At 47.0% G+C, this 23,399-nt stretch overlaps 1 protein-coding gene across 2 annotated transcripts; it reads left to right on the forward strand.

The window, feature by feature from the left end:
• Positions 1-105: 105 nt before the first annotated feature.
• On the forward strand, positions 106-22,336 carry glt1d1 (glycosyltransferase 1 domain containing 1). 2 transcript variants are annotated; one of them, XM_056276120.1, is made up of 12 exons: positions 106-240; positions 1,276-1,427; positions 1,607-1,712; positions 2,874-2,925; positions 3,935-3,971; positions 5,062-5,118; positions 12,101-12,199; positions 12,902-12,951; positions 16,179-16,222; positions 16,709-16,832; positions 18,041-18,139; positions 21,696-22,336. In XM_056276120.1, the coding sequence occupies exons 1-12, from the start codon at positions 173-175 to the stop codon at positions 21,840-21,842; spliced, it is 1,035 nt and encodes a 344-aa protein (XP_056132095.1). In that variant the 5' UTR covers positions 106-172; the 3' UTR covers positions 21,843-22,336. The 2 variants fall into 2 exon arrangements, with proteins under 2 accessions (XP_056132095.1, XP_056132103.1); XM_056276128.1 differs by having other exon boundaries at positions 16,712-16,832.
• The last annotated feature ends 1,063 nt before the right edge of the window (positions 22,337-23,399 follow it).

A 23,399-nucleotide genomic window follows, 5' to 3' on the forward strand; every position in this document is an offset into this window, starting at 1 on the left:
CGTCCGTGGTCGTTGGAGCGCTCCGACTCCGGGAACTGCGGCGCTGCGGAGCTTCGGGGAAAACACACGCACAGTGGAGCGGAGCGCCCCGGAGTTCCGGCCGCGCCGCGCTCGGTGTCCGGCGATGCGTGGGAACGTACGTTAGCTCGGCAGCTAGGGACCCGCAGACGATATGAGGTTGCTCTTTATCGCCTGTCTCAGTCCCAAAACTGGGAACTGCACCACAGCTGAGAGGATAAGGTAACTCCTTCCTTCCGGGGTGCCGCCGGCCGAGGCAACTGTTGCGCACCGTCAGAAGTCGGGTTGCGCCAGGTTGTTTGATTCATGCCGGAGGGCTTACCGAGTTTAGGCCGCTTCGTTGAGAACGATGTACAGAGTGTAACCGACTGCCTAATAGAGCGTCGAGTTTCTGTGTTATTCGTGTAGTCCAATAGCTGATACAATTCCGACTCCCAGCCATTTAGAAAAGATGTTTCGCTTTCGTTTCTTAGTTTTCAATAGTGTAAACTACTAATAAGACCCACTAATGTAACCGGTTATTTTCTTGCCCGGTGCGGGATTCGATACAGGTGTACTGCACCACAATGCGGCATCACTAACCGCCCGACTATGTTTCTGTGTTATTCGTGTAGTCCAATAGCTGATACAATTCCGACTCCCAGCCATTTAGAAAAGATGTTTCGCTTTCTTTTTTTTAGTGTAAACTACTAATAAGACCCACTAATGTAACCGGTTATTTTCTTGCCCGGTGCGGGATTCGATACCGGGTGTACTGCACCACAAAGCGACACCACTAACCGCTCGACTATGTTTCTGTGTTATTCGTGTAGTCCAATAGCTGATACAATTCTGGCCCCCAGCCATTTAGAAAAGATGTTTCGCTTTCTTTTCTTAGTTTAAACTACTAATAAGACCCACTAGTGTAACCGGTTATTTTCTTGCCCGGTGCGGGATTCGATACGGGGTGTACTGCACCACAAGGCGGCATCACTAACCGCTCGACTAAAGGGTCAAACCCCCTAGTCGATTGGTCAGTGGGTGTTATTAGTAGTTTACAATAGTTTTTGCGCTCCATTCTGTAGTTGTTTTTTGATAAACTTAGTTAAAAGTTAAAACTTTGGATTTATTAAACCATAACACACGACAGGGCCTCTCCCGTACCTACCAGCCATGCAAAGCAGGCATGGTTTTGCTCTTGTTCGTGCTCAAATGTTGATTGGTTCGCACGTTTATGTGTCGGTAAACTGAAGGCTTGACATTTTCCTTCTATTTCAGGGCTCATATTGAATCTGCAGGTCACGCCTGTGAGGTCCGAGATGTGTCAGAATTCCAGTCCTCTGCAGAGGTGGCACACCTAGTAACTCAAAAGCCCCCCTATGAGGCTGCACTGGGCATACACCTCTTCAAAGCAGGCAGGCTTCTTTTAGGTGAACCCCCTCTCTACGACGGAATCCAAATAACCCCATACCATCAGTCATCAATGGCTTTCTTACACAAGTAGAATAAGGCTGTCCTAGTTTTATCAGTTTACATTGTAAGCCTTTAAGAAAACTACCCGAGCTCCCTACCATAGATTTGTCTGTTTTATGTCTAACCCTCACACCAGACATCCAAGTGCCCTTTGGTGTTATCTTTGGAGGAACAGACATTAATGAAGATGTGAAAGTTGAGCAGAAGCGTGTGGTTATGGAGCAGGTGCTGCTGAAAGCAAGGTGACGTAGATGCAAAAGATCATTTAAAGATAGTTGCCATAGTAAAGAATTTGTACAAACAACTTACAGACTGAGATTGTTAAAGATGGATGATAATAATAATAATAATGATAATAATAATAATGAGTGTAGTAAGAATAAGCTGATAATAGAAAATATAATAGCATTCTATGCACCATGAGCTATGGGACTGATATTATTGTTTTTTGTGGCCCAATCAACAGCAAAAATATTATTAAACGTCATGTCATTGTGATAATACACAATTCTGTCGCTTATAACACATTTCTTAAATTGAAGCATGAAACGACAGATTAAGTCAATTTCCATGATTATACATTACCAGTGAATTGAAATGAGAAAGTTTAATGGCAATGCACGTTTGGAAGCATATAACCAATGTCCCGAAAAGAGGTTATCCCAATGCGCTGTAAACACAACAGCATCTGTGAGAAAATGAAAGCTGCATTGCAAGACCTACTACCAGGACACCTTGCGGGGTGGGATTACTGACATGAACGAACAGGACTGAAAAGTCTTTCCCTGCGAGGTGTACTCACTGAGGTTGTTGCAACACCGTGCTACTAAAGAATTTTAAAATTTATCACATCAGTACCCTGCCCCACACTTTCTGTTGTCACACCTTTGTACCTCTATTTTCATTTTGACTTCTTTGACAGTAAGATATCTAACTTCTAAACCTAAGGGATAATTGCCTTTACAGAGAACTGGTATGATCTGGGTCCCATGACTTCAGATGTCTGAACCAGCCCACCTCCTGCTGTTACTGCCTCCTCAGATAAACCTTGATCATGAAATTCAGTCACCACTCAAGAGCCTGTTGGCCCATTTCAAATTGTACTAAAAAAATCACACCACTGTCTTTCACTCAACATTCTCTTTGTGTGCTTCTTTGTATTCTTAGTATACTCATCTTTAAATCCTTTGCCCTTAAACCCATTTTCCCATCTCACATATTCAGTCTCTGCTTTAACACCTGTTTTGACTTCTAATCAGCTCGTTTTTATCCAGTATTGGTCTCAAAATTGCCATGCCTTGTCAAAGGGGAAAAAGATTCACTGTCATTGATTAAAATTCATATGCTATACCACTATGATACTTGTGACCCTCACATGAACTGTTTTGTTGTTTTTGGAATAGGTTTGCCATTGCATTTACTGACAAACTGAAAGAAGAAGCAGAGATGTTTTTGGTATGATTAAATTACTTTTTGTTCTTTCTTATCAAATAGACCAAGTGCACTTGTGTAGGCCAAACAAAGATAACCAGATTGAGTGATGATGGGTATGTACATGTACACGTACCAGTCTGTAATTTGTGTGTCTTGTGCGTATAACCAAGGTGTGTTTTTTAGTCATTTGGTTTTGATTAAAAATATTCATCAACTGTCATCTAACAGTTAACAGCATATGTATGATTGCCTATCTAATCGACGAAAACCACTTTAAATGGAATTATAATCCTGATAGAATTGTGACTTTTGTTTTTTCGGGTATCTCCCCTTATTGAATAGCAAGCGGATAAAAAGAAGACAAATCTAGGTCATTGAACAAGTGAGGATAAAATGTTATTTGTTTCCATTCGATAGCACATCAACAAAAAGCCAGGCCGTGACAGGTTCAATAAATATAACAGAATGGTTTCCGCTACACAAATGCAATATTCTGTCCTCCTTATAATTGGCATTAAAATAATATTACCATGTTTTATTTTCAGATTAGATCCCAGCCATAGCCTGCCAACTGAAGTGAATGGCATGCTTTATCTCTCTCATTTAGTGCTGACAGCAGGCAATGAGGACAAGCGCTGAGAGCCATTGCTATACTTTTTATTGAGACAGAAAACACATAGTATAGGGGATGGTTCCAGCCCAGCTCAGTGTGATAGCATCTAGTCAATTTCCTTGTCATCAATTCTTATTTATTTCGTTGGTTCAACCCAGACATGCAGCAGCAGCCTACTTCTCAATTCCCTTTTTGAAGTTGGCCTTCGGTAAAACTGCCTAGTGTGAAGAGTACGAACTGCATGGATTGCGCTTAACATGTATTTGTTAATTTAAGGAATAAAGAAAATTAGTAACGGTCTAACTGCATACACAAAATATTGTTTGCAGTTATTACTCGATGCAAACGATTCAATTAACTAATGTTTTGATTGCTATTTTATCTTAACATTTCTACTGTTTTATCTTTGTGCTGTAGCTGTCCCAGAGCAGTAAAATCTTTGTCCAGCCACAAGGTAAGTTCTGCAGAATGGAAAAAAAAATCCTCTCCTCTGTTGCTTTGCATCCGTTACTCTCCGTTGCAGTATTGGCATAATCAACTTTGACATTTTTGCATCCATTATCATACTCTCTGCAGTACAGAGTTTGTATTTGCTCGTGCCATTGGCTGTCATGTTATGCAGGGTGACCCAAAGCATTCTTCTGTGTTGTGTCCCATGAGAATGTGTTGCTGGGCAAGTTTTGTCACTTTATAGTCCAGATATCAGTCCTTGGTTAGCAGTAGTCACTAAGACTGGACCAATAGAAGCTAACTGTTGAATGGCTGTGACCAGGTAACAATTAATGTGCTGTATTTCACAGAGTACAAGTCACACTGGAGTATAAGTCTCACCAAGCAAAAGCGCATTGTTGCAAGGAAAAACATATTGCTTTGGTGTATAAGTCGCATTTATATGGTGGTGCAGTATAGAGCCCTGCGTGGGACTGTTTTCTAAATCCTGCTCCCTCTGGATTTCCGGCCACTCCCGCCCGCACAGTAGAGTTCCATAGAGTTTGTATTTTACAGTGTAGCGTTAATAAAGAGATGCACACTTGTCAGTAATAACGTAGCAAAATTATGTTCTAGTGCACAATTACATTCATACTAGAGCAAGAATCAGTTATTCTAGAGCGATAAGTACACCTATTCTAGAACAAAATTACATTGTTGTGGAAATGGCAGGAAAGTAGAGATGGACAATTTCTCTCATTGACTACAAGAATGTGTGTGTCATTTATTTTTCCATACAAAATCCATGGACGTATTATAGTAGAACTGGACACCAGATCTAAAAACGGCACCTGTTCATTCCTATGAGAATTGCTCGCCTGGCCTGGCGCATACGCCGAAAAAGTTTCTGGCTTCCAGGTTACTTCTGGGTACATTGGAGAAAATAGGGAACCCTAACTTATCAAAAATACAAGTTTTCTGTGACTCTAATGCCATTTGAAACATTGTTCTGCAGCAGAGACAGAAACACGAGTGCATTGTCAGTTTGGCCTTCGCTATGAGTGTGTGGCGCTTCTTGCAGGATGCACTCTGAACTGGGTTCTTTGGTTTTGCAGGTATCAAAACGAAGGCTTCTGAGAAATTCAGCTGGAGTGAATTCCTGAAGAGTGCAGGTATTTTTAGATGAGTTTTGTGCTTTTCTAGCTGTTGCCAAGATAACACCATAGATAACTGATTGCCAGCTACTGTCGAACTTAATTTATTCAAACAGCAGGTTTTCCCCACCCAGCTGAACAGGCACGAAGAAATGTACACTGATGCAAAACAAAAATATGCTACTGATAATAACAGTTATTAGAACTGAAAACGAGTTGTATAAGGATTTTTTGAATAATGTGTGCGTGCTATAATGTATCGTACTTCCACCATAGTATTTCAATTTATCCTCTCAGTATTTCATTTGATATAAATTCTTTTGCCAAAAGATTCAGACCAGCAGTGTTCACATGGCAGGGATATTGTGTGTGTGTGTGGTGTGTGTGTGTATGTGTGTGTCCGTGTCCGTGGCTAATCTCACATACTTTTGGGCCTGTTAGCCTAAAAACTTTTTTTTTTTTTTTGCACAGTTATGACTGGATGATCAAGAACCTCTCGTGGTTGCGGTGATTCGAAACCTTTGAAAAACCCGTTTTATACCGTGGTTGAGGGCTAACCCCTCAGCTGGTGTTTCCCCTGAATCCGAGCACGGAAGACGGGGAGATACACCAGGTGGGGATCTGCACTCTACTGAGTGCACTCTTCTACTTGTTATTAGTACAGCATGGAACACAAAAGCAGTCTGCTGTTTTGAAAACCTCCTCTGCACATATTCTACTTTCTACAGGGATGCCTATTTTATTTATATTTTTATTTTTATTTTTTGGGGGGGGAGGGGTATAAAGGTGTAACCAAAATGTCAATCAGGGTGACAACCAGCGATGCAATGGGATGTCACAGTTTAAAACACACTGAGTCAGGCATCCGGGTACCGTAGCGGTCTATCCCGTTGCCTACCAGCACGGGGATCTCCGGTTCGAATCCCCATGTTACCTCCGGCTTGGTCGGACGTCTCTACAGACACAATTTGCTGTGTCTGCGGGTGGGAAGCCAGATGTGGGTATGCGTCTTGGTCGCTGCACTAGCGCCTCCTCTGGTCGGTCTGGGTGCATGTTCAGGGGGGAGGAGGAATTGAGGGGAATAGCGTGATCCTCCCACGCGCTACATCCCCCTGGTGAAACTCCTCACTGTCAGGTGAAAAGAAGCGGCTGGGGACTCCACATGTATCAGAGTCTGCAGCTCTCCCCGGATCGGCAGAGGGGGTGGAGCAGTGACCGGGGCGGTTCGGAAGAGTGGGGTAATTGGCCGGAGAAAATTGGGGAGACATTTAAAAAAATAAAAAGACACACTGAGTCAGGATGCTTGGTGTCACATCTTGTCCGGGAGGGGGGCAGAATTTCTCGCAGTAATCCTTCTGTTCTCTTTGCAGCCATTTTCTAACCTACCTGCAGTCTTTCAGCTTCTGTTTGGCCACCTCAGTAAATATACACTATCGCTCTCATCATCTTCCCCACACACAGCCTGGACTTTAAATTGGGCATTGTGAGATGATGTCCATCCCAGGTACGTCAGCGCTCGGGGAGAGTCACGCCAGTTGATTAATAGCACTTCAGCACCGAGCCATTTATCACCAGGCTTCTCAAGTGGTGCAAGTAATACTAATTGCCCACAGTGACTTCCCCTTTTTTTTCTTCTATCACATGATTCACTACCATTGGGTTTTTCTCTAAAAGTGATGAAACCACTGTAATCTATCTGACTTGTAGTTATTTTAGTGCTGTTGACATTGTTTAAATATGTACAAGAGTGCTGTCTGATTAATTTATGTATGAGACACTTGGACCCTGTTTACACTTGGTTTTAAAATGCGCTTTTTTTGCGATCGGATCACAAGTGGACAGCGCCAACGACCACCAAAACGTTTTTGTGAACCGGTTACTCGAACCACTTGCCGAGGTGGTCTGGGACGCATTTGACCACGTGTCTTTTGTAAGTGTAAACGCTGATGCGTCCTGATGCGTCCCCGACAAGGACGTAACAGGAAATCTTCTTCTTCGAAGTGACGAAATCTGACCACAAGTGGTCAGCAGGGCGCATTCGGAGACGCGTGATAGACACGGGTGTAAACGGCGACGTGTCCCGCTGTCCACTTGTGAGCCGATCGCCCAAAGCACATTTTAAAACCAGGTATAAACCGGGTCTTATTCTTACTATATACTCCTCAACATGGCTTTAAAGCAGGGATAGGCCTGAGTTTACAAATCAAGCAAAGACTGTTGGTTGACTAATAGAATCAGGTGTGTAACTGCTTGGTTGGAACAAAGAGCTGCACCCACACCGGACCTTTCTGGACCATGTTGCCTATCCCTGCTTTAAAGTGATAAATAATGGGAAGAGGAGTCCGGGCATGTTGATTATCAATTTATTTATTTAGTAGTTTTTATATACCAATAATGATATTAACAAGTTACATTTCAAGCATGGTAAATATTTTGTTGCTGGAGACCTTTGCTTAATGCTGTACTAACATGTGTGCAGTTCCATTTCCTCTTTTTGGACCTTGAAGACACCCATTGTCTCTTCCTGGAACAATTATTATTCACTTTCGATGACTTGGGCTGTTTGCAATTCTCCTCAGACGCAGCGAACCGGTCTGACAGAATCTATGACTCCTGCGTTAGATTTGTATTCCTTTCCCGTCAATCCGCCGTCCTCCTTTTCTTGTCACACACACACAAACACAAAGCAGAGTGGGGACAAATTGCATCGTGCCTGTATTTGTTTCCTCATATCTGAGAGGCTTTCTGTTTTCCTCAGATTTCAGTTTCTCACCCTCGCTGTCAAATTGAAACGTACTTCTTGAGAACGTAAATCTTTATTTCCTGCTTCCCGTGTAATGTGATGTTTGTCTCCAGTTAATCCCCTGATGTTCCTCTGGGGTTCGCACAAGTGTAGGCGTGCTGGAGGTGTGTGGGGCTTCATGGGCTGCAGCTGAAGATGTTTTAAAGGGACTTGCCCAGAGGTGGTCTCTCAAAGACTTCTGCTGCTGAACATGACAGAGGCCCGGCTGACAGAAGTTTTTCTTTGTGTGCGTGCGTGTGTGTGTTTGTGCTTGTGTGGTTTACCCTTTGGTTGTTGTGTAACGTCTGAAGGTAGAGGTTACAGTGTTGGGATCTAGCTGGTCCATCAAAGGCATCCAGTGGGTTTTGCGTTGGGCTCCTGCTGGGAGTTTTGTGAGGAGGGGTGATGGAGATGGATTAAAGCTTAGCAGGGAAGGGCGGCCTTTTTTTTTTTTTTTTTTTTTTGTGGCTCTTTTTCTCCCCAATTACTCTATTTTCCGAGCCATCCTGGTCGCTGCTCCGCCCGCTCTGCCGATCCGAGGAGGGCTGCAGACTAACACACGACTCATCCGATACATGTGGGGTCGCCAGCCGCTTCTTTTCACCTGACAGTGAGGTGTTTCACCAGGGGGACGTAGCGCGTGGGAGGATCACGCTATTTCCCCTAGTTCCCCTCCCGCCCCCGAACAGGCGCCCCAACCGACCAGAGGAGGCGGTAGCGCTAGGACCAGGACACACACCCACGTCTGGCTTCCCACCCGCAGACACGGCCAATTGTGTCTATATGGACGCCCGACCAAGCCGGAGGCAACACGGGGATTTGAACCGGCGATCCCCGTGTTGGTAGGCAACGGAATAGACCGCCACGCTACCCGGACGCCCCTTGGAAGGGCAGGCTTTTGAGTGGGCACTGTACAGTAGATCGCTGAGAAGCGGGGGCCACAAGCAGCAGATCTGCTCAGGTGGAGTTGCGGTGTAGGGCACATGGTCCCTGAAGCTCTTAAGAACCACCTGTGGCTCCGTACAGTCGCAGGCCGCTCGATTAACTTTTCAGTCCAGTTGCCTTTGAAACAAGGACGCGGCGACTGAGCAAAAGCACAGGTAAACGTAACACAATTTCCCTGCATTTGTAAAAGAACAGTGTACAGATAAATGTGCAGGGACCACTAAAACCACATGCAGGAACACAAGCTGGCTGATAAATGACGGGGTTGTGTGGAATGCCCTTCTAAAACCAAAGGCAAATGAACAGAAAAATGGGTTTTCCGTACGCCTCAAAGAGGCACAACTGGAGAGAGCGCAGATTGCTGCTGGCACAGATGGATGATTTGTGCAATTTATTCTTTTTTTCCCTCGGCATCTTCCCCTTTGTTTCCCTGTCTCGTCCTTCCAAAGGTTTTATTTTTCATGTCTTGCGCGCCTGAATTTCTCGCTCACTTTCGACAGTTCCGTGCTTTCCAGCTGTCCTTTATTCTTTTGGCCTGGCGTGTTCTTGAGGGTACTGACAAGGGTGTTTACCTTGGCTGGCGCGCACGGCGCCCACATATTCTACAGATCACTGAAAGGAAGTTCGACGCTCCCCCCGGATGAGGCGCCTTTTGACAATCGGTTCCCCGGGATCGGGGTCAATGCTGTCATTTTAAGACGCTCTTTAATAGCATTAAAAGAGCTGCCTTAGCCTCCTGATCTGGACTTATCTGGCAGCAGGGGATTGCACCAGAAGCACACGAAGACTGTCACTGAGATTTGAGCACGTGTTTGCGTCTGTCTATGCTGTTATTTTCTGGACGCATGCTTGTCACAGAACTTAAAAAAACTTGCGTTTTATTCTGGTCGTTTATTCGTCTGTAGCGTTAAAGGGAATGGTGGTTGGTGTTGAGTGCCAGGGCGGCGCGGTTAGCACAGTCGCCTCACAGCAAGAAGGTCCTGGGTTCGAGCCCCGGGGTAGTCCAACCTTGGGGGGGGGGGTCGTCCTCTGTATGGAGTTTGCATGTTCCCCCCGTGTCTGCGTGGGTTTCCTCTGGGTGCTCCGGTTTCCTCCCACAGTCCAAAGACATGTAGGTCAGGTGACTTAGCCTTGCTAAATTGTCCCTAGGTATGAATGCGTGTGTGTGTGTATGTGGACCCTGTGCTGGACTGGCGGCCTGTCCAGGGTGTCTCCCCGCCCGCCGCCCAACGACTGCTGGGATAGGCTCCAGCATCCCCGTGACCCCGTGTAGGATAAGCGGTTCGGATAATGGATGGGTGGGTGTTGAGTGCCGTTCTCCTGCTTCTCCAGTTTCTTCCATTTGCACCATGTAGTGAGAAAAGCAGTCAAAGATCGATTTCCTGACACCTCGCATGAGCCACCTATTGTTCCAAACCGTTGTTTTTATGTTTTCCTTGCTTGATAAATAGACTGAGACCTTTTAAGTGTTTCTTTCCCACTGTCCTCGTTGTAAATTTATGGAAGTGATGCTGCTCACTCGGGTATTGTCAGGAACTGAGCGCAGTGCTTCTAAAATCACCAGATTTGCTCTACCGCTGCACTTGGTGTTTTGACGACTGAGTTCGCCTCTTCTCTGTAAAGGTGTCTCTGTAGATGAATTACTTTACAGAACATATAGAATATATATGTAGGGACACCGTACAGCCCAAACCCGCCCTGCTTTTCACATGAAAGCATACAATTTAGTCACATGACGTTGCTTCAGAAGTAGTATCAAATTGATGTAAGTTGTATGTCTACTCTGTATTTCAAAGAAAAAAATGTTAATGGGGCATCCGGGTGGCGTGGCGGTCTGTTCCGTTGGCTACCAACATGGGGATCGCTGGTTCGAATCCCCGTGTTACCTCCGGCTTGGTCGGGCGTCCCTACAGACACAATTGGCCGTGTCTGCAGGTGGGAAGCCAGATGTGGGTATGTGTCCTGGTCACTGAACTAGCGCCTTCTCTGGTTGGTCGGGGGGGGACTGGGGGGGAATAACGTGATCCTCCCACGCGCTACGTCCCCCACGGCGAAACTCCTCACTGTCAGGTGAATAGAAGCGGCTGGCGACTCCACATGTATCTGAGGAGGCATGTGGTAGTCTGCTCCCCGGCTCGGCAGAGGGGGTGGAGCAGTGACCGGGACGGCTGGGAAGAGTGGGGTAATTGGCCGGATACAATTGGGAGAAAAAGGAAGGGGGGAATTTATAAATGCATTTGAATTCATGACTCTGTTTCCAATAGATTTGGATTTCTCATCACTGATTGGCATTCGTGGTCTACCCAGCTTCATAATCAGCATGTCGTGGTCTAGTCTTCACGAGAACAGCAACAATGACGAATTGCAAGCCGCTCCCATTACATTTGATGTCAGTGCCTACCTGGCATGTCTCTCGGCATCCATTATAGACAAGCTGAAGAAGCAAATGTACATGGAGTGAGCTTCACTTGCTGAGGGGCACTAGAAAAGTATTGGGTATGCAGTCCCCAACCCTTGAATTCTCCACCCAACCTGCTGCCAATTTCTTTCTCAGCTTGAAAGGGCCACGAGACAATTTGCTCAGGGTGAGACCTGTCCCCATTTTACCTCCCTAGTTTAATACGTCCAAGCATAAATTGAAATATAGTCTTTTTATGATACAGGGTCTACCATATTAGTAATATTGGAGAAACATCCTGCCGGCAGACTGGTGAACATATTGTCACGGTATTAGTGCATGGCTGAGTTATTGGGGTCGGTACTTTTTATCTGTTACTATTGAAAGGTTGGGTTTACTACACCAGAATCTGGCATGACGCGCCAATTTTGTCCGTGCCAGTTCCTCACTAATCCTCGGACCGGGCACGAAAGGTGGATGATCTCCAAAAAAGAGACGGTTTAGTCTGGTCTGCCTCACATTTAAGACCATTTTCCCCAGAGTATTTGATGTTGCACGTTGTTGACTTGGCTAATTTTAATCCAGGGACGCTCAGTGGACAAATGTCATCCTCACACAGTGGCGCCGTGGTATGAATGCCCACATTACTCACTCATTAGGCTACAACCTTCCAATGTTTTGGCCGGAGTGCTTCCCTGCTGAGCGTCACATCCCTGATCAGACAACTCCGTGAGCTCATTAGTCACTGCTGTCTTGTTTTTCTTCATGACCTTGGGTGATGTATTGCTTTCATTATCTGCGGGTGTAGTTAAAATGTCCATTATGCGGCGTGTTGATACTGTGCGGTTGTCTTGTCTTGTGTGTCCTCCCTTCAGGTGTGAATGGGGAGGATGTGGAGGAACTGCGTGTCTTCCTGTTGGTCTGTGGTGTGAGAAGAGTTAAGGACCCCCTCTTCTTGGCGGAGGCCTTTTCAGGTACGCCGTCCTCTTCATTTGGGTGGGTGATGGATGCCGAAGGATAGTTTCTCGAGAGAAGATGGAAATGGCGTTTTCGTGCATGACTTAAGCCCCCTCAACCCGTTCGCGGATGAGTCACACATTCCCAGATATACAAAGCTACTCTGATTGCTTTCCTCATCCAGGTGGGGGTCTCGCCTCAGAATAGGTGGCAGTGTGATCATTTAAGAATTAAATGAACATGAAAGTAATATAAACTGCATGCCATAGTTGTCCTACTCACTCGCCCTTCATTTAGTCATATAACGTAAAGCGGGGAACCGTCCCTGAGACATCGCTGAACGTCAGGCGATAGAATTTCTCATGGACGGATATTGTCACATCTGGCAAGGTTAGTGTCGTCTTTTTGTAAATCGGGTTCCAAGGTGAAGTTGTGGAGCGTACTCGTTTTGGTCCAGCTTCCTGAAAAGACACAAGTATTTCCTTTCTTTCGGTAGCTAATGTGTAATAAGCTGTAAATTTGCACAGTTTGAGGAACCCTGTATTAGAGTCCTTGACTTCGAATAATAATATGCATGTCACCTATTTGCACAAGAGGATAGTGGACCTAAGAAAACGGTTTTAACGCGGGTCCTGATCGAGGCGGCTGTTAATATATTTTTCCCTCCGCAAATCCTTCTTGTGTTCACTGCGTTGCTGTCGATGTTTGCTGTCTTTCAGAGTGGCATCTGGAAAATCCCCAGAATGTCTTGGTCATTATCGGCCCCAAGGTGAGAGGTCTCCTGGGGGGTTGGTATTCGTGCATGCCTGCTTTGTCTTTCTCTGTACTGTCTCTCTGTACCATTGAAATTACCCAGCAGTCCGCCCCGGAAACCCGAGGTGCCTCTAATTGGATGTAGCTGAGATACCAGCGTTAGCGGCTGATCTGGAATTATGGCCAGCATTGAGATGGAGCGGGAATCCTTCACAAACAGAGGGAGGGTCATTAGTTGTAGTTGCCCTGTTTCCATTTGTTTCTAACTGGTTGACTACTGAACAGGGTGGCAGATTGCCTCTTTGTCATATCACCAAGTGCCTGACAAGGAACTAGTTTAGTGTGACCTCCAAACAAGCTTTAGAACCAACATCGGGACATTTGTATAGATTATAGCCAGGGAACTTGTGCCCCATGGAGGTGAAAGGTCACCCAATGTTAAGCCCCTGTCCCATACGGGACCTGCGTGGTATCATGCAGGTGAGATCAATGCCACTGCCGTCAACAGTACATACACAGAACAGTGTATGTAACAGTGGCGGCTGGTGCTAAAAGAATGGGGGGGGGGGGTCAACATACCTTGGTGCAGCACACCTGACAGCTGCTTTAATGTCCACACAGTCACAGAGTTATTAAGAAGGACAATGTGGCCTGTAGATTTTATCAGGGGTCGTAGACGGTGGATGATTGACATTCGAGACGAGGCGTGGTGGTGGGTGTGAACATGATTGACAGCCACGAGAATTGTCCAATCACATTAGATCAAAAAACATTAAAACAATACCAATTCGCTGCCAATAAAAGTGGGAGTGTCTGGGGCGGCACAGAACTACGCCCCCCTGGAAAATCTGAAGTAACCAATCAGACAGCAGCCTCAGGTCACCTGCTCGCCACAAGTTTGAGAGCTTACATAAGGTATCGTTTGGCCGGCGCTCCTCACCCAGGAAGTATATGTATTCAGACAGAAATCAACCAAATACCATTTGGAACCAGTATTTAATGGCTGCTGACAGGCGCTCACAGACTGAAAACACTTTTATTTCATCATTATTTGCATCATACAGCTAAATTATATTTAACATGTTTAAGTAGATATTCACATCTTGATGTTTGAAGGGGGTGGTGCCCCAGCGCCCTGTACCGGCCAACCGCCGCTGGTATGTAATCTTACCAAGCTAGTAAATTAAGTCCAAAATTTGCCTTTTTCAGCTCCCTCTGTTGACTTTGCTGACGTAACGGTCGACCAGTTTGAACATCATACGCCGAAGCTATCGCCAAAGGAGCCGCATCCAGCCCCGCCGCTCTCGCGGCACCTCTTTCAGCCTCTCCCCTGTTTCATCTCCAGTCCCCGCAGCATTGATTTCTCCTACGCTTTTGTTTCCGTCTCCTCTTCCGCCTGGCCTGGTTTGATATGGCGTCAGGGCGTTTCAGTGTCATTTCTTCCCTTCAGACAGCGGTGTCAGGCGACAGGTATATGTCCTGCTTTAGCTTTGTTCAGGAACGCCTTGATGAGAGTTGGCCGGGGGCAAACCGTCCCCACCAACGGCGGGCTGCTGCTTTTCGCTCCGCTCCGCTCTCTTTGTGTCAGGGTTTGATAACAGGGTGCAGCGGAAGCGGAGACATCCGTGATTCACATGGAACCACATCAACCGCCTGTTCTCTTTATGAAAACGATTTGATGTGTTGTGATACAAATGCATCACAGTTCACTACGAAATGAAGCGAAAATGCAGTTTGATACATTTACACAAGCGTCATCCTTTGAGTGTCACTGTTAATTTTATGATTGGCTTATTTATTTATTTATTCAGTGCAGCAAAATCAAATTCAAACATGAATTCTGAGTGTCCTTTAAATTATGATAATGTGTAATAAGAAATGAATAAAAAATACAAACGTAATGCTTCCCCCTGTCCTTAAATAGTTTAGCTCAGATTAACATGATTTATGATAAAACACTGGCTAAATAAAACTAGATTTAAAAGGGTTTTTTCTTTTTTTTTTAAATAATATGTTTGTTAATCTGGCGATATCGCTGACCATGATTTACCCCCTGCTGTGTTTACAATTTCCCCGTAATCCCAGATTACACCGGGACACAAAGAATGTTCTCACTTGGGATTCTTCTTAAACTTTCTTTTAATAGCATGTGCCGTATTTAACATGTCGATTCAGAAAAACAACGATGTATGAAATTAAGGGGGGGGGTAAATAGAAGCGGCTTGCTTCGCAGTATCTTTGACCTAAATTGCTACGCTAGGACTTTCCATGGTCAGGCTAATGCACACAAATCCCTCATTGCAATTAATCAGATTGGCCGGCCCACCCCACGCTGACCCCAATCTCTGAAAATACAGGATTTTCAGAATTTGATTTAGCCGTGAAAGAAATTATTAATTGTGTCCTTGTCTATATTGTTGTCCTGATTAAGTCATTGATGGCATTCTTGGCAAAATAGAGTTCTGACTATTCATGCATCATGTCATTGGGCGGCATGGTGGCGCAGTGGTTAGCGCTGTCGCCTCGTAGCGAGAAGGTTGTGGGTTCGAGCCCCAGGGTTGTCCAACCTTGGGGGGGTCATCCCAGGTCGTCCTCTGTGTGGAGTTTGCATGTTCTCCCCGTGTCTACGTGGGGTTCCTCCGGGTGCTCCGGTTTCCTCCCACAGTCCAAAGACATGTAGGTCAGGTGAATTGGCCGTACTAAATTGTCCCTAGGTATGAATGTGTTTGTGTGTGTGTCGTCCCTGTGTGATGGCCTGGTGGTCTGTCCAGGGTGTCTTCCCACCTGTCGCCCAATGACTGCTGGGATAGGGTTCAGCATCCCCGCGACCCTGAGAGCAGGGTAAGCAGTTCAAATAATGGATGGATAGATGGATGTCATTGGGCGGCACGGTGGCCCAGTGGTTAGCGCTGTTGCCTCGCAGCAAGAAGGTCCTGGGTTCGAACCCCGGGGGTCATCCTCTGTATGGAGTTTGCATGTTCTCCCCATGTCTGGTGGGTTTTCTCCGGGTGCTCCTGTCTCCCCCACCTTCAGAAAGACGTGCATATTAGGGTCAGTACTCCTGTCTGTGCCCCTGACCGAGGCATGGCAAGACGAAGTGGAGTTGGTCCCCGGGTGCTGCACGGCGGCCGCCCACTGCTCCTAGCTGCACAGCTAGGATGGGTTAAATGCAGAGCATAATTTCCCCACAGGGATCAATAAAGTATCTCAAAATGTTAAAAAAAAAATTTCTTTCTCTCACAGATTGATCCTGTACTTACCGAGGAGATTCAAACCGTCACTGAAAGGTAAAGCCTTCTTGCTTTTCTTTTCTTTTCTTTTTCTGTCTTTTTTGTCTGTCGCAACAAGATTTGGAAATCCAATGACCCCCCCGTCTTCTATCTTGAGAGAAATTCATAGGCTTGTGTGCCGAGTCCTCTTGTTGTCCCATGAGGCACAGCGAAATAAGTAGACGTTGTATTACGGTAAATGTTTGCTTACACTTAGTCAGTAAAGAGTGCAGATCTGAGGACGCTGCAGAGCTCCTCTCTTTTCTTCCCCCTACTCCCGGATCCTGGCTCAAGTCATACTCTCTTGCCAAGGGCCCCCAGCCACAACAAAAACGTTAAAGGCAGGAAGCTGCCCTCTCTAGTTAGGACTTTACCTGGGCTCTCTGTGCATGTCACACGTAGTGCACTCGTGTTTCCTGCCCTGAGCTTGTCACCGTTGCTCAGCGTCATTCACACCTCCGTGAGCCCTTAGTCACGCAGCGCTCCGCTCTGCCACTGCCTCAGCAGAACAGCGGGAGTTTTCCTGGCCCAGGAGAGGAGCCAGCAGGAGCTCCATGCCGCCATGAAGAGGTGTTTCGCTGTGGTCAACAGCTCTGTCTCAGAGGGAATGTCCGCCGCCATCTTGGAGGTAAACATCCTCAGAGCTCAACTATCCAGCTGTGTATTCTTTTGTAATGTGTAACTACAGAATTGTGAATTCCTTGTAAAAGTACCCTTTTTGGGCATCCAGGTAGCGTGGCAGTCTATTCCGTTGCCTACCAACACGGGGATCGCCGGTTCAAATCCCCGTGTTACATTCAGCTTGGTCGGGCATCCCTACAAACACAATTGGCTGTGTCTGCGGGTGGGAAGCCGGATGTGGGTGTGTGTCCTGGTCGCTGCACTAACGCCTCCTCTGGTCAGTCGGGGCGCCTGTTTAGGGGGGAGCGGGAACTGCGGGGGATAGCATGATCTTCCCACGCGCTACGTCCCCCTGGTGAAACTCTCACCGTCAGGTAAAAAGAAGCAGCTGGCGACTCCACATGTATCGGAGGAGGCATGTGGTAGTCTGCAGCCCTCCCTGGATCGGCAGAGAGGGTGGAGCAACGACCAGGCTCAAAAGAGTGGGGTAATTGGCCGGATACAACTGGGGAGAAAAGGGGGGGGGGATCCCCCCCCCCCAAAAAAAGGGAAAAAATTAGCCTTTTTGTTTACAGATGTCTCTGCCTCACGCTCCCTCATAAGCTGCAGTATCATCTGACCATTACAGGGGCAATTACCCTAATTAATTACTTGACTGCAATCTTCCCATTCTTCCGAGTGAGCAAAACTATTAACGCCGTTAAGCTCTTTTAAAGTCTTAATAATCCACAATCCATGAAAGGCTTATGCTCTGACTAGGACGTTTGACTCAACCACCCACTAGGGGGGAATTAACGGATTCAGACAAATATAAGTCCCAAAGGGTCGTTATAAGTCACGAAAGAGCCTACCTGTGCAATCTCCGAGCCTTTACCTGGTGCTCTTAGCAATAATCAAGGCTCGGCGTTTTCGGTTTTTAGCGATTTTCACCGAAAAATGCCCAGATTTTTAAACTGATTTTCACCCGGATTTTATGTTTCCACGGAGCCAAAAGTTGTTCCTGTTCGTGTGAGGTTATGTAACAGTGTCCTCTTGTGGCGAAATAGGGCATGCTGGATGGCTTTGAAAAAGAAAAACCGAAAACGCCGAGCCTTGGCAATAATGAAGCTGGTGAGAGTGAGCGAGTCGGTTGTTTGTCTGTGTGTCCGTGGGACAGTCCTGGTGCCTGTCCCACTTTGTGAACCTGACAGTGTTTAATGCTTTGTGCTCTGGCAGGCCATGGATCTGGGGGTACCTGTGGTGGCCAGAAACATCCCCGGCAACGCCGCCGTGGTGAAGCATGAGGTCACCGGCCTACTGTACTCAACTCCTCAGGTAGACAGGGATGAACACTGCTTTCACACGGCCTGTTCGAGGCGGGAATGTTGCGTCGGTATTCCGCCTCGCCATTCTGTGTAAAGCGTATGAACATGTAATGGGGGGGGGGGGCATTGTTGTTCCGGCGTTACGCGGACAGCGGAGGTAATCAAATAGCCGAATTGATGTCTGTGCAAAAGGGGCAGCTTGCAGTATGGGACAGGGGTGTAGCTTTTTGCTTTGACCAGCTAATGACCCCCTTACTGGGGGTCGTTAACTACTGGCGTAGTTGTCTTGACTGGTGCCCACGTTGTATAAATAGCCAATATACTTGCACCCATCTGTGCGCCCATGGGCGTGTTGGTCTTAAACTGAAGTGTGGGGTGTCCGGGTGGCGTAGCGGTCTATCCCGTTGCCTCCTAACACGGGGATCACCGGTTCGAATCCCCGTGTTACCTCCGGCTTGGTCGGGCATCCCTACAGACACAATTGGCCGTGTCTGCGGGTGGGAAGCCGGATATGGGTATGTGTCCTGGTCGCTGCACTGGCGCCTCCTCTGGTAGGTCGGGGCGCCTGGTCGGGGGGGGGAACTGGGGGGAATAGCGTGATCCTCCCACGCACTACGGAGGAGGCATGTGGCAGTCTGCAGCCCTCCCCGGATCGGCGGGGGGCAGCGACCGGGACGGCTCGGAAGAGTGGGGTGATTGGCCAAGTACAATTGGGGAGAAAAGGGGGGGAATGGGGCGTGGTCAGACACATCGCTATCTTGAAGCAGTGGAAAGCGATTGCGTCACTGACCAACAAAAACCTGGTCTAGAGTCAATGGCGCAGGATTTTCCTGCTGTTTAAAGGGTGCATTATTCACATAGTAAGATGTGCCTACATAGAGGGATGCACAATGCACATGCATGGCTTGTTACACACACAGGGACATGCAGCAGTACACAAACACGCAAAAGATTACAACTATAAAAACTTTACAAACTGTAAGATTACTGTGAACATCACAATATTTAAAAAATAAATGTCAACATGGTTATAATATGTATCAGAATTAGCAAGTCGCAGTATGAAATTGGCTAATTATTTGACCAATCAATGCAATACACATAGGTATTTAAATGGACCCGTCAGGTTGAGGGTATCTGTCAAGACCCGTCAAACCAAAGAGGCTGTTGAAAACGGATCTGAGACAGGTCGACTCTCACGTCGCGCATGAGGAGATCCGTTTCCTCAGCGGAAAACTGTTCTTTCCTCCAGCTTGCCTAATCCGCCATTTAAAAAGCAACGCGCCAAAGTGCAAGCCCACCTGGGCCTTACAGGGAATAGGAGATGACGCTCATTCATTCATTCATTCTCCAAGCCGCTTATCCTAATAAGGGTGGCGGGATGCTGGAGCCTATCCCAGCGCTCGTTGGGCAGAAGGTGGGGAAACATCCTGGACAGGTCGCCAGTCCATCACAGGGCGGACGCACAGACGGACCCATTCATGCACACATACGGGGCAATTTAATCTCTCCGATTCACCTGACTTGCATGTCTTTGGACTGTGGGAGAAAACCGGAGCTCCTGGCGGAAACCCACTCAGACACAGGGAGAACATGCCAACTCCACACAGAAAGGACGCCGGCAGGCCGCCTGGGAATCGAACCCGGAGCCTTCTTGCTGTGAGGCGACAGCGCTAACCACTGGGCCACCATGCCACTCTTGGCACCCGGCTTGTGCGCCGTTTAACTAGCAAAAGTGGGTTTGGACATGCCCTAAATCCACCTGCGCCATGCACTGTAGACCATTTAAACGAGGCCCGTAGTGTCTTACCATGTGCCACCTTGTCAGACTAAGAAAACTCCAACTTCACAGCTATTTACTGAAGTTGATAGCGTCAGCTTTTGTCAGTAGTTCATTGTCAGTCAGCAAAATATATAAAAGGGGAACTTCCAGACAGCAAAATGAAACTGGGCCAGATCCAGGCCGGATGTATCACAGCAACTGGCGCGGATCTGCAAAACAGATCCGCCCCAGTATCTTTTTGTGCAAAATGGGTTCTGACTTTAAGAGGCCACACTCTGGCCAGAGGCGCGGGGCGGTCTAGGAGTGAATGTGATTCCTATGCGGATCTGCCGGACTGTGGGCTGATCCGGCCCGGTGTCAGGTGCTATGAGGGGATATTTCCTCTGGGATTGCCATTGGAATCAGAAAGCGCAGCCCTCTGGGACAGACTGGAGGTGTCCACTAAACTATGTACTGATGCAACACATGGCTGCAAAGCAGGCAAGCAAAACAAGGAGAGTCCTCCTGACAGCTCTTGAACCTGATGTTTAACGGGGTTTAAAGCGGAAGGGGAATGCTACACGTCAGGGCTGGTTGGCAGTCTGGATGGCTACTGCACAGTGAACATGAAGACACTGTGTCCTAGCTCGACATTTTTCCGTCATGGCAGGACAGAAGTCCTCTTTAGGAGTGGTCACGTGCGCTCAGCTGAGCAGACGTCCACCGGGCAGAAATCCCTGCCAGGTGGAAATGTCTCACAGATGGCTATAGCGAATAGGGATCGGATAAACCAAGCCCTCAGTCTGGGAATATTGATGGTCTCCAAGAGCTAATCTCTTCGTTGAAACGCTCTTGCAGAGGATCTCCCTCCTTCTGTTTCACACACACACACACACACACTTTTGCACACTCTGCAGTCCTCCCCGTCAAGGTCCCAATGCTACCTGGCCCTCAAATCCAGAATCTAATTATAAGAAGAGTGTGGGTCTAAAGAAATGTTTTAAGGACAACAAATACATAAGTATTTAGACTCGCTGAAAGAAAGAATGGCATTTCCAGTCTGGCTTCACAATACGCAGTGAGAGTGAAGTGATTATAAGCACACTGCTAATAACTTGAGCTTTAATCCTGTTGCCGAAGATTTGCGGCGCTCAGATGGCATTGCGCTGGAGCCGTCTCCAGCCAAGAGTCTCTCCAAACACGGTCGGGTCACTTGAGTGAAGTGAAGCGAAGTGGCCTGCTGGTCTGGCCGCGGCCAAAGCTGTGTGTGCCTTCTGCCTCCCTGGTGCCGCAGACTTTGGCCGCGGCACCGCAGAGCGCGCTAAATAGTCCTTTCGGTTGGTTTTGCTGGAAATTTCCCCTCAGTCGTGAGCCAGCGTATGAGCTGCCAGAATTCAAAAGGGTCCGCTGGGCCCGCCACGTCTCAATCGGAGCACGGGAATGGCATCGTTTCTCGATTGTTTAATTGCTTAATACTTTTCCTCGTCTTGCCCGTCCCCATGACAGCTGGTGTGGCCGTACCTTTTAGTAGCAGTTGTTTGTGTTTGCCACTCATCCCAAGCCGATACGAGGTGACAGCTATTAGGGTGGACTGCGGGGGGGCTATTGGGTGGGCATCTACAGAATTTGAATCACAGATGTCTGTATCAATTAACAGTCCACAGCCAGAATGTTTACTGAACGTATCCTGGCCGTTATTCTAGCTATATTAACGGATATAACTCGGGGCGGACTTAATGAGCGGTTTTCAAGTGGCATTTTTGACGGTGTCTGAAGCTCACATTGCTATTTTCGTCCCTGCCAGGAATTTGTGCGCCAGTCCCAGAGGCTGTTGTCGGATTGCAAACTGAGGGAGAAGGTGGTGAGGAATGGCAAACTCTACATTGAAGAGCACCATGGCCTGACACAGGAGAGAGAGACCTATCGGAGGCTAGTGGAGACCCTGCACTGAGTATGATTACAGCAACACAACAAAAAAAAAATCTGATTTACTTTCTCAGGAACTTTAGTGCGCCTTATCTGCCGTGCCTGTGCTCCCACAGAAAGACTGCCTACCAGTCACAGAATCCTACACTGTTCTATTGCTCAGATCTGATGGGGCAGGAAAATGGGCATTACAGCCATATAGCCAGCTTGGTAAATGTACAATTATTATCTCTATTGTTAGATTATTTTTTGGTATCTCCTACGTCTTTTAAAATATCGGGCTGTAAATCACGTCTGAGCAGAACGGCCTTATCTGCACTGCCAGATTTAGACAATGCTGGATAAGACTTTTAAACCAAAGAGACAAAGCGTGGTTATGGTGCAATAAAAAAAATTAAGATTTGTATTTTTCAGGAAAACATTTTTGCACTGTTTTTTATGTTTTGTAACCCAGTGTGAATCTTAGAAATATATGTATGCACTGATTCTTCAGTCTGCTCATTAAAAGGGATGAATGATGGTTGTGGTTGCGTCGCTGGTTTTGTTTTAGTTATGACTACATGGCTGTCTTGATGCGTGCTCAGTAATCCAGGTAAGAAAATCAAAGAAGGTTGAATCAGTTTTCATGTGGATACAACATTTATTGACAGATACGTTTCATCACTCAACTAAGTGACATCTTCAGTCTAAACTGACTGCAGGTATCCCCACCCTTATGAACAATACAGTACAATACAGTGCCCTGCTTTGAGGATGTTGATGGAGAAGTGTAGAGAAGGTCAGAAAGCATTGCATTGTGTCTTTGTGGATTTAGAGAAAGCATATGACAGGGTGCCAAGAGAGGAGGTGTGGTATTGTATGAGGAAGTGGGGAGTTGCAGAGAAGTATGTAGGAGTGGTGCAGGATATGTATGAGGGAAGTGTGACAGTGGTGAGGTGTGTGGTTGGAATGACAGATGGGTTCAAGGTGGAGGTGGGATTACATCAAGGATCGGCTCTGAGCCCTTTCTTGTTTGCAGTGGTGATGGACAGGTTGACGGACGAGATCAGGCAGGAGTCTCCGTGGACGATGATGTTTGCGGATGACGTTGTGATCTGTAGCGAGAGTAGGGTGCAGGTGGAGGAGAGCCTGGAGAGGTGGAGGTATGCACTGGAGAGAAGAGGAATGAAAGTCAGCAGGAGCAAGACGGAATACCTATGCATGAAGGAGAGGGAGGACGGTGGAATGGTGAGGATGCAAGGAGTAGAGGTGACAAAGGCGTATGAGTTTAAATACTTGGGGTCAACTCTACAAAGTAATGGAGTGCAGAAGAGAGGTGGAGAAGAGAGTGCAGGCAGGGTGGAGTGGGTGGAGAAGAGTGTCAGGAGTGATTTGCGACAGAAGGGTACCAGCAAGAGTTAAAGGGAAGGTTTACAAGATGGTTGAGACCAGCTATGTTGTATGGTTTGGAGACAGTGACACTGACAAAAACGCTGGAGGTGGCAGAGTTGAAGATGCTAAGATTTTCATTGGGAGTGATGAAGGAGGACAGGATTAGGAACGAGTATATTAGAGAGACCGCTCAAGTTGGACGGTTTGGAGA

The sequence above is a fragment of the Lampris incognitus genome, chromosome 1 (assembly GCF_029633865.1).
Source record: "Lampris incognitus isolate fLamInc1 chromosome 1, fLamInc1.hap2, whole genome shotgun sequence".
Taxonomy (NCBI): Eukaryota; Metazoa; Chordata; class Actinopteri; order Lampriformes; family Lampridae; genus Lampris; species Lampris incognitus.

What these genes read in the sequence shown, in the direction of transcription:
- glt1d1 (XM_056276120.1), top strand. Translation starts at nt 173, where the DNA reads ATGAGGTTGCTCTTTATCGCCTGTCTCAGTCCCAAAACTGGGAACTGC. An exon ending in CTTGGCGGAGGCCTTTTCAG is followed by an intron (nt 12,200 to 12,901) that starts GTACGCCGTCCT and finishes GCTGTCTTTCAG; the next exon opens with AGTGGCATCTGGAAAATCCC. An exon ending in TACTGTACTCAACTCCTCAG is followed by an intron (nt 18,140 to 21,695) that starts GTAGACAGGGAT and finishes CGTCCCTGCCAG; the next exon opens with GAATTTGTGCGCCAGTCCCA.